The sequence below is a fragment of the Rhagoletis pomonella genome, unplaced genomic scaffold (assembly GCF_013731165.1).
Source record: "Rhagoletis pomonella isolate Grant_MI unplaced genomic scaffold, Rhpom_1.0 Rhpom_scaffold_00010, whole genome shotgun sequence".
NCBI classification, from domain to species: Eukaryota; Metazoa; Arthropoda; class Insecta; order Diptera; family Tephritidae; genus Rhagoletis; species Rhagoletis pomonella.
This window is the reverse complement of record NW_023458564.1, coordinates 32609367-32621171: the sequence shown is the minus strand read 5'-3', so window position 1 is coordinate 32621171 and position 11805 is coordinate 32609367. Positions and strand designations below refer to the sequence as shown.

The 11805-nt window shown below is 37.2% G+C and overlaps 2 protein-coding genes across 2 annotated transcripts in view; one reads left to right on the top strand and one right to left on the bottom strand.

The window, feature by feature from the left end:
- LOC118746343 (zinc finger protein 329-like) overlaps positions 1-3159 on the bottom strand; it is a 106435-nt gene extending 103276 nt beyond the window's left edge. Inside the window, exon 1 of the mRNA XM_036480198.1 lies at positions 3117-3159. Coding sequence (XP_036336091.1) covers positions 3117-3159 — 43 coding nt within the window. The remainder of the gene's footprint in view (positions 1-3116) is intronic.
- A 431-nt stretch (positions 3160-3590) lies between these two features.
- Positions 3591-9419, top strand: LOC118746342 (zinc finger protein 768-like). Its single transcript, XM_036480197.1, has 2 exons — positions 3591-3597; positions 5742-9419. The coding sequence occupies exons 1-2, from the start codon at positions 3591-3593 to the stop codon at positions 7460-7462; spliced, it is 1728 nt and encodes a 575-aa protein (XP_036336090.1). The 3' UTR covers positions 7463-9419.
- Positions 9420-11805: the final 2386 nt, after the last annotated feature.

Sequence of the window (11805 nt, the reverse complement as noted above, 5' to 3'; positions counted from 1 at the left end):
AATAAAAACAAAATAAAAACTTGTCTACACAAACACTGTGTGCATACCTACATTCATTTGTAAATGTTAGTTAGACTAGTGCATACATATATGTAAGTATCTATGTTCATATATATGTACGTCCAGGACGAATCTGTTAGACCTGTGCATTGCCATTCCTTGCAATCAGCAACAAAACTGTAAACTGACAGCAGACGCGGCTGATGTCTGGCCATCGTATATTTGCCTTCCGACGCTTTAATGTGCAAGTGAATTTGTATTCCCAAAGCCATTTTTTACAAATGAAAATCAGGATGTACTTTATGGTGTTACGGCGCATTAAGTTTGCCGCGGCGTGGCAAATCGCATTCCACACTTTAGTAACAACGATGAAATATTTTTCCTTCAACATTTATATATATAGCTAGGCATAATCGCCGCACATATATGTACAATATTGCATTGTACGTTGTATGTATGTATGTATATATATTATTCGGCTTTGCACGCCGTTAATCCCGTTTCAGTGAGGCTATCAGTGGCTTTCTTGCTCACAATGCTCGGAGTAGATGTACAATGTACATATCTGTGTCCTGTTTAGAGTTGTAGCTTTTGTTTTATGTTTTAGGCACAAACTTATTCAATACGCATGCATGCGCATACATACATGTGAATGTGTGTATGTTTGCAAATACGCATAGTGCGTGGTGTTTGTACATATATTCGTCAGCACTTTGCCACGCTTGCCGTCTCTCTAATGGCACACGACTTATTTCCGGCTACTGGGCAGCTTAATATCTGGCCTTTGGTGAAAAGTTTTTAAAAATATCTATGCGATAAATTTACTTTCCGTTATCGAATTCGAGTTCAGAGTTTAACAACAGCGAAGAAAATTTAAGCATGCTCTTAAAATATTATTAAGAAACTTTGTAATCTTAAATTATGTCTCCACCCTAAGAATTGTGGCAAATTGGATTGGAAATTGGATTTTAAATAGGCGCTGTTCAGTTTTCACATCCACAGTAGCTCCCTTATGTACTCGTACATGCGAGAAAATCTAACGAGTTGTTTTTTTTTAGTGTCACTCCCTTCTCTCGCATTTATTTAAATCAATGGAGTTCCAGAAACAAGTACAATAAAATCAAGTGTTTGAGAAATTTTAGCCTTAAAATATTTATTAACACGAAAAACAACCGAAATTACCAGTTTTTTCATTGCCATTCGAAAACCTCATAATTGTTTTTTTTTATAACTAGGAAGTTTCCAACTAGAGTGTTCATATTATAAGCAATGAACGTTGGCATCAAGTACAACATATCCGCGAAGTTTCAAGAGTGTGCCACTAAATTAAAAATAAATGGTAGTATGCAAAATATCTGTCGCAGCTGTTTTGTAATTTTTGAAACTTCACGATTTTTAAAATGTGCTTCTTGTCAAAGCGAACGAAGCTAGTGTAATAAAACTAGTGTGTAACCAAAAGTAAAAAAAAAATTACATTGAGTAAAAGATTCAATTTCTTAAATTTTTATTGGTACACTCGAATTCAATTTCGAAAATTGTTATACATATACTACATGAGAAAAGTAATATATATTTGCCTAGAGAATACTGTGTAAAAATCTTCCACGCCAATATTTAATTGCATGTAAACGTCTTAGATGACTGCGTTGGGTACTACGGGTCGTATACGTAACATACGCAACTACAGGTATATGAGCATGAGTGGTTATTTTTTAATACTTTTAGTTTATCTGTTTTAAGTTTTTATTTCAATAAAATTTCGCGATGGAATCTTTTTCTTTGTACAAATCTGAGGATAATGCATTTTCTATGACAGGTGCGCCACCATTTTCGACCAAAAGCACGTTTTTGTGGAAAAATGTCACAACTCGTGAGATTTGCTCATATATGAAAACCATATTGAGGTTATTGAATTCCAGGAGCTCTCTTAGTGCCGCATCACTTTAGGCCAACTGAGTCAAAACCTTGCGGGTTGGCCCTATACCAGGCACTATATAATAATGTTTTCAAGGAGTTAAAGCATTGATTTTAAGGCCCTCGGCTGTAACGGTTTGTAATTAAATTTTTCTTTTCAAAATAGAGAAGGATACCAAACTACTATTTTGACACTGATAACTCTTTTTTTTCGAAATCTTGACTGCTAGTCAGTGTCAAAGCTTCCCAGAAGCAACAATAAAATACACGTAAAATTTGTTTTTGCTCTAAAGCTACTACCTGTTGCATATGCCTTTGTATGTAGTATAGATAATGTCCTGAACTGAATGTTAACTATAGGTATTATCGCCGGGAATACTCGTATAAGGTTGCCACCTATACGAAATTTGTTATAAATTAAATAAAACATAATAATATGGACATCAAGTGGAAGGTATTTAAAACATTCCCAATTTGTAAATATTAAAGAATAGGGTTGCCACCTACTTTGAATCGCATATTTATTTTATTTTTAGTTTAGAAAATAAAGGTGCAATGTTATTATTTATGGATAATAAAAAAAGACACTTAAAAAATGTTTTGCCTATGTACTAATTGTTATACCTTAAGATATTAGAGTAAGGTTGCCACTTATTTTCGATTTTAGAAAATTTAACTAAAACAACAGAATGTGGATATCATATGAAAGGTATTTTGAGAAGTTTGGGCCGAAAAGATTTTCGATGTGGGTTGCCACGTTTTTTTACACAAATATGTATTTATTTTTTTAATCTCAGTAAGCGCTTTTTGTATGTTTACACAGCACATACACGCTAAAGATATGCACGAATTTCCAATAGGGTTGCCACCTAGTTTTTAAAGTAAGAAATTTACTCATTTCACAAGATATCAAAAGCCATTTTTTTATTTTACTTTGCACAATAAAAGCCATCCAAATGACCCGTATTTGATACCCAAAACTTTAAAACTTTTAAACTTTAAAACGTGTATGCACTACGAGCAAATCTTGGTCAACCTGTTACTACGCTCTTAAATCTGCTAAATCAATGAGTTTTATTTCAATCTTTCAATATTTTTATTCAATAATATCAAAATTGTGTATAAAATTCCATGCATTTTTAAATTATCAACCAAAAACTATCGCTTCCATAGATATTGTGGATCCAGTAATTAATACATACATCTTATATTAACACTTGTGGTATAGCCAGGGTTTCTAGACATTTGGCTTTTCATTTTTCTTTTTAACATGTCTGTGTTCAACATTTGGTTTATTGGTAAAATTTGCCTTAATGTATCGCCAAGTCTGTTCGGATTTAATCAAATTCATGTCGTGTTTTTAATTTGTCATATAGTTTCTACGGTTTCATCGTCCAGCTGCTGTTTTCTATCAAATGCTTGACATCTCGTTGCTACTCACTTCCTTTTCGTCGAAAAAGTACGATATTGTTGTATGAAAAAAACTCTTATGTCAAATATATGCAAAAACGAACAGAACTGCCAGATATGTAAATGCAAAATAAGCTTTTGCTTAGAATCGTCAGCACTGCTCATTAAATTGTCCGATTTTGGCGCTCTGCCATCTTCAGTATAATTTTGATTTCTCTGAAAGTTCTTTCGATTGAAACCGTAGTACCATATGGAGTAAAGTCAATATGAAGGGCAAGTTTTGTTATATAAAAACATCAAGCAGACAATTTTTGTTGCACTAGATTCGTTCGATTTGGCAAGAGGAATATTTCCATCATTTAATTTTAACATTTTGAAGTATCTTAAATTAAAAAAATTAAAAAAATTCGTAGAATTTCAAAAATTACAAAATAGCTGGAATTAAGAAATATTTTTTCCAAAATAAATAACTTTGATCGATTAAAAGAGATTTAAGTGATATTCTTACCTACCTAATGACTTAATTTCGTAGAGTACAAAACCAATTTGGTGGGTAAGCGGTTTAGATTCTTTGAGCAGCTCTTAGATTTAAAGTGGAATTCCGTCTTTTGATCCCTTACCAAATGACTAATTTCTGTGACTGTAAAAAGCTTTCGATATTCTGAAGACAGGCAGAGATTTTTTTATCAAGGCTGGATATATGTATGTAGCAAAAGTTATGTCCGAGTCACGGCAGAATACAACCGAAGAGCAGTTGATCTGATTTTGTGCTTCCTTCAAAAGTTAATTCATCAACGATGCTTCTGAAGTGTAATTTGAAAACCAGCGAGTTTAGCAAAAAAATCAAGAATTTTATGACAGCATTAAATAATGGACGTTCACGGGGTATAAGCTCCTTATGCTCATAACCGCTATAAAAACTAAGGAAAGGTTTATCAAGCTTCTGACGTGATTTATTTTTTGGTCATTACTTCAGTGAATATATCCAACATATAAACCAGTGATGCTTTTTTTTGAGAGCTGCATACTGGCCTTTAGTTGTAAAGAGCAAGGAAAAAGCCCTTTTTCCTGATAATATGAAAGTTTTAAACGTTCCTTATTTCAGTTGGGCGCCACTTGTGTCAAATCACGTTGAGCGCACGTTTAGTACATTCAATGGGTTTAAATATTCGCGAAAATGGATTGAAAATGCTGCCAGAAAACTTCAAAATGCATCTTGTGGTTCAATCTTACCACAACTATAGAGATTAAAGTTTTGTGAGTTAAGAACTCGAAAGGAGAAAATAGTTAAAGATTCAAAGTAGAAATTTTTCATATAATGAAACTAGTTCATAGTTTTTCTCTTTTTAATTGTAAAATAAATATTTCGAAATTCAATGTACTTTTTGATTATTTTTCGGATTTTGTCTTTTTTGCGTATTCTAGTGCCTTTTCCTTCCTATTTTGCTATTTTATTTAGCCATTTCTAGACTATTTCGTTATTTTGCCTTTTTATTGGTTTTTAGGTCCTACAAATCCGTTCCCTGTTAATAAATCTACATAAATAGTTTAAAGTTGACGACCACCGTAGTCGAATGTTAAAGGTTGCAAATTATCACTCGATAGGACTTAAGCTGGATCGCCGGTCAGCACAACACTCAAATTAAAAAAAAAAATTGTTTTTCCATCCAATCATTTCAATCTCCGTTGGAATTAAGGTTGTAGGTTCCTTCATTTAAAAGCGCTGAATATATATTTTTTAATTTAAAGTTATGTTTAATTTTTCTATTCCTTTCCGATATGCACACATATTCTTCAAAAGTGTTTTAATTCAAAATTTGTAAATTTTTACATTATACGCAAAAAATGTCCTCAGTCCTTACACAAACTTCCCCGAAAAAAGCTGAAGCAAATTTTCTGTTGCAATTTGTTGAAAAAGTCTTAGTGAAGGCTCTCTTTTCCATGTGATTAACAGGAGAACATAAATATTTGTTTGCTTTTTCTGCCAAAGGAGAAATTTTGAGTTACTAAGCATGTATGTACTTGTACATATGTACATACATATATATATAGGTGCTATATCACAAAAATTACGCAGTTCATGCATTTCGTTGCTTTTTTCGCCTTGCTATTTAAAAAATAAACAAAATTTGCCCGTATTTCTCCTTTCCCAAACAACTTTGTATAGCAAGGATGTGCCACTCGTATTGCTGCTGAAATTTACTTGGCCCTTTGCCAATTTCGAGAGATTTTTTGTACTAGTCTTTCATGTGTGTAGGCTCGTTCCCAGTCCATCTCTACTTATATACATACATATATTTGGCGTGCTGATTTTCCGAACTTGCAGTACTCGCCTCTGGGTTTATTGATTTTATGGCTGCAAGAGTAAAATTAAAAATTCCCTTTGCTCATCGCTACTCTCTTCTTGACATTTGCAGGTTTTGGACATGACGCTTCACCCATGCACTACACAGCGTACCTGCCCAGAATGGAAAACGGCGAAGTTACTGTAATTACGAATGCGGCTAACGCCGTTGCGACGGCTGCTGCTGCTGCTGCTGTCGCCACTGGCCATCACAACCTACCGTTACCGCATACGGCCCATCATTATTCCTCGTTCGTGCACACGCCGCCGCCCTCGACCGCCTCTTCGCCTTCAGCGTCTCCGTCGAGTTATTCCAGTGTGGTAACAGCGTCCAATAGTAGCAGTAGCGACCGCCTCAGTCCGCCCATCGTACGCATTAAGACAGAGTCACATAGCGATGACAACATACAGCACAACATCCAGATGAGCTCTGAGTCAAGCGCACTACGAAATAAATCACTGGCTATGTGCTTCACCAGCACTGGCGCTGCACTATCGCTCCCTCCAAAAAAGAAAGACATTTACCGGCCATATTCACTCGATGATAGGCCAAGTGTGGAGCGTTTGCGTTCTCCATATGAGAGTTTGCGTATACCAGCTGAGGAGGATTTGCACGCCGCTCACGCCATACTCGATCTGAGTGCTTCCACAGCCTTCCACCCGCCAACACAGCCACATCAGCTCCAGCAGGTGCAGCAAGTACAGCACAATCCCACGCCGCCGTCACAACTGCACCCGTTACATCATCATCAACATCCGCTGCACCAAATAACTCATGCTATTCAATTGCAACAACAACAGGAGACCATCATACACCATAGTGGTCCATCCATCGCAGATTTGGCAGCGGCCGCTATTGTCGCAAACGAACAGCGACCCAGAAGTACCGCTTCCCTGCACAGCGTTATGAGCGCATCTGATAGCGATCGGCAGCCGAGTTCGCCGGCAAGCAGCGTGCAAAATGAGAACAGCAACACAACCAACCAGCTGACGACTACCCAGTCAAACAAGACCGTGGCCTATACCTATGAGGCGTTCTTCGTTAGCGACGGCCGCTCGAAGCGCAAACATGTCACCGATCCCACGACCATAGTACAACAAGATCAACAGAAGGCCAAGTACACTTGCACCGAATGTGGCAAACAGTACGCCACATCGAGTAATCTCTCGCGCCACAAACAAACGCATCGCTCGCTCGATTCGCAATCAGCGAAGAAGTGTCACACCTGCGGCAAAGCGTACGTGTCAATGCCGGCTCTGGCAATGCACTTGCTCACGCACAAACTCTCGCACAGCTGTGACGTTTGTGGCAAACTCTTCTCACGTCCTTGGCTCCTGCAGGGCCATTTGCGTTCGCACACTGGCGAAAAGCCATATGGCTGCGCACATTGCGGCAAAGCATTCGCAGACCGCTCCAATCTAAGAGCGCACATGCAGACGCACTCGATCGATAAAAATTTCGAATGTAAACGCTGCAATAAAACATTCGCGCTCAAGTCGTACCTCAACAAGCATCTAGAATCGGCGTGCCTCAAGGACGAGGCGGACATGCAGTTCGACAGCGCCAGCGATGCCAGCAGCGGTATGGTGTCGCCACCACCCTCCATGGAAGATTATCCTTTGGCGCCGACGGCACAGCAGCAGCGGCGTTACATCAGCAATTCGCCAACACCGTCGGCGGTAAATATTGGCAGTATAAGTGCGCTTACGATACCAACACCAGCAGCAGCAGTCGCGGCGGCAGCAGCTGCGGCAGCCACAATGGTGAAGGTGGAAGCGACCTTCGTCGGCTAAAATCAACATTGAGATGAACAGCAGGAAAACAGAACACCAGAACACACAGCAGCAGTTAAGTGGCCCTTTGGTGCAATTGTAAGTAATAGTTAAGAGCAAGCAGGTAGTTAAGAGTGGAAAAGTTCGGAAAGTTGAAGTGCAAAAGTTACGGTTTTGTTGCAAGCGAATGTGTGGCATGTCGACTCGTTTATGTGCATAGTTAAAACCAGTGCAAATTAACCCTTACGGGGTTGGCAAAATTACCAGTGACAGTATGAATAGAATTAAAACTACTTAATATTATAATAATTTAATTTAATTGTTTAAATCTTACATATTTACTACATAGATATTTTATGTTTTTCGTTCTTATGTTTTACTAAATATTTGTACAATTGAACACACGCTGAACACACGAGACATCACAAAACGTCCACAAAACATTAAGAATACTCGATAAATGCATATACAAAATGAAAATTAGAAATAATATGCAGATTTAAGGCAGTAGTAAGTTAAGTAGTTCTAGAAAAGCAAACTCGTAGTATTTAAGAGTTGGGAGATTCACAAAGCAACAACAACTTCAGATATGAGTAACAAAAAAAAAAAAAACAATTAAAAATACACCAGCATTCGAGCAACACTCGACCGTGAATACTCATACGCATACTGATACTCATATTCATCGCATACTCATACTCATACCAGTTTCAAAGAGCCGCAAGAGCTTTTTTAAATGGATTTTTTATTGAATTTTTCCGTACTCATTTCATTTGTAAATAAAACTTTGCTCAAAATATTCAACTAGTAGTTACGATTAGCGCTTTCCCACATTTCATTCACTAGAAAGTAGCAACAACGCGTCATCTCGAGCTGCGGGCAATCTCAGAAGCGTTTCATAGCATTTTTCCATCGAAAACACATTCATACAACTCCATTCACAAAGCACCCTCATACTCAGCATGCACATTCAATTTGATTAAAAGCTTATAAAATAAGTAAACGCAAACGTGATTTACAAGGCAACGAATAAATAACATTTTGATGAAAACAAAGAGCAACGTTTCGCATACAACGAATTAGGCTATAAGGATTAGAGACAGATTTTTACAATTTTAAATGACTAATGCAATTTTAAACTTTAATAACACACATACATACACACATATATACTGAATATTTATAGACACACCAATAAAAAAAATATATACATATTTCGCTTATTAAGTAGAAAGAATGCAGAACCACATGCAATAATCACATCGTAGAAACAGTAAGCAATATTAAGCAACGAAAAATAACCACAAAAAGCAATAAAACTGTTATAAAGTTTCGTTCAGCAGCTATGTATGTAGTTAAGAGAGAAAATGCTAATAACAACAAATTCAAAGCAATTATGAAAAAATTGGAAAAGTTATAAAAGTTTACGAAAAATGCAAGCAATGATTCTCATTACGCCAGCTGAAGATTTGGGAATACCCAGCAAGCATTTTCAATAAGAAGCGATTCGAAGTTAACTCTTTTTGGTGCGAAACTACACGAATTACTTGCGAGTCGTATGCGTTTCATATGGGAAAGAAAAAAATCTGCCACTAAGAATTCTGCTGTACAATATAAAAATCGAGTCGCAGCAATGTTCAAAAAACGACTCGTATCGAGTGGTGATTTTTTTTTTTTTGTGTACAATAAAGGTAGTTACAGTACGCCAAAGAGAAAATCTGTGTTTTCTCATTTCACTTCACATAGGAGATTGAAAAATACAGCGCTCTTCCATTTCATCGCAAACCAACATGATCTTCAAATTAGGGATGTGCGTATATAGAGTTGTAAAACACGATTCATTGAATCAATGCGAAAAATCTTAATTTTGGAAATAATATTTTCTTTATAAGTTAATTTTTGCAACAGATTTAGGTAGCATTTTTTTTAAAAAGGTAATTTTTCAGATACATATGTACATTAGGGCGGGTCAATTTGTATGGGATTTTTTTCTACTATGCGCGTATAGCACAGAAGGATTTTAAACGTAAATATAAGCAAATTTTCCGAAGAAACCACGGGTTTAAAATCAATTTGGAGTTTGTCAAATTGCGAAAATAGGTTTCTTAGCATTTTTCTGTTGTGTCATTAGGAAGTGCTAAATTAAAAAAAAAAAAAAACTTTCTATAAGCGGTTTTCTGGTCATTGAATCCGTTTTTGCACTTATATTTTTCTTAAAATTTCCACCAGAGGTCGCAACAGTGGAAAATTTCACATTTTCTTCGAAACGTTTTTTCGCAATTTGGCAAACTCCAAATTGATTTTAGACCCATTGTTTATTCGGTTAATTTGCTGGGAATTGCACATAGAGTCCTCGTATGATATATGCGCATAGACGAAAAAAATCCACCCGCCTTAATGTACATAGGTTTTGTTCCTGTTTTTATTCTGTAACACAGAGCTCTAAATTCATCTTTGCTATATCTGCACTTTTCATACTTTGGCTCGCTCCGACTGCATCTTTGAACACTCGTATTCGTTTACGGGAAAATTAAACGGACTTTAGTCTTAGTCTTTCTAAGTGATAGCTATCCGGTAACTAAGGCCCTCGGGCTTTTGGTGGTACGCTTCGGGGAGTGTCCTACATCCCTTTCAACCGCATCAGAACACTTCGCTATCAAGTTCATACGGCTTCGAGGCTATAGCGATATTGCAGGAACTGTACGGCCAGTGGTCATGGAAAATAGCGTCCTTTGACGAGTTATCGTGTTATGGACGGGTAAGAAAGTGCAGGCATTCCATTGAAATTGATTATATCCCAATAAACATCGTGGCAACGCTCGGAAATGACCTTCGATATCCAGTATGCATATCAAACTGAGAACGAAATCATAACTAACCTTAGTTTCCCAACCTTCATAGTACGCTGGAAATACACTCGAAATCGGTTCGAAAAAGAGATTTAACCACAGTAAATAACAAGAGAGAAACTTAAATCCAGCTCATTCTCGAATGGAAATTTCGAATTCATAACGAAGGGAAAATATGTACATTTGATAATTGATTGATATTCCACATTCATTTTCGGAGGTGAGACTTGAAAAAAGATTTGTTTTAAAATCACTTTGGAATTGTTAACCAAGCACAATGTTTATTAGGATGCTATATTTGTAGCTATTCGATTAGCCCCGATTTTATATTTTCATAATATAAGGAGCTATAAATAGAAGTGAGCTTTTGAGAGACCGGATATTTCTTATAGTGATGCCCAATCGATACAATTTAAAAAAAAGCTCTTCTACATACATATGTGAGCCCCAAAAACCTCGAGAGTATTACTAGCCCCGAATTAACTTTCAAACACTAGCTGGGTAGATGAATATGAATGTGTGTGTGTGTGTGTGTGTGTGTGTGTGGGTGTGTGTGTGTGTGTGACTGGAACTACTAATTCTAAATCATCATTAGCCATAATTGTTATTAGCATCTACTAGCGCTTGCATACAAACACACATACATATTCGCTATGTGTGCTTTGCCGGGCGCAAGCACGCTCACAAAAACTGTCCCACACTTACCCCTCCCCCGCCAACGCAGCGAGAATATTCGGTGGCTATCCCATACGCAAACGCATACAACTGGCAGTTAGCTCGGTCATAAAGTATATTTGTAGCACTGGCAAAATGTGGTTGCTTTAAAATTTCACAAAAAAAAATAATAGAAATGAAAAAACCAAAACCAAGCATTTGGATTGAGTAGGGGGATTCGGAGAAATGCTAACGAACGACGAAAACAAAAATGTGGCATACGTGCAACAAACGTTTTTGCGCTATTAATACGCAACGTACTAGTAATAAAAATACGTTTTCGCCCAAAAGAGTATGGCCAACTGTGTCCAAAAACAAAAACAAAACGCAAAACGCAAAACGTAAAACAAGAACTTCTAAATAACAGGGAGATGGGAAACGCTATCAACGACGACGCTGCTACTCTTTTAATGTCGAAACAGATTTACTTAATTGGCAGCACTGTCTAATTTGCATTTGCGAGCGTGACAAGGCAAGCAGAGGCGTGGTTGGTTGGTCGTTTGGTCGGTTGGCTGGCTGGTTGGTTAAGTATTCAAATGGTGGAAAGCGAGGTGCTTAGTATGGAGCCATTAAGGGCACACTTGCGCATGTACTCCCATATTCTCCCATATGTACATATGTATGTGAGAATGTGTGTATATTTGTGTACCTACATAAATATGTAAATTTAGTTACAGACATAGATACATACATACATAGATGTGCATAAATAATGTAGCTTGAGGTTTCAAGGGTATTGGTTTCACGCCTCAAACGCCACCGCCACCGCCACCGCCACCGCCACCGCCACCGCCACCGCCA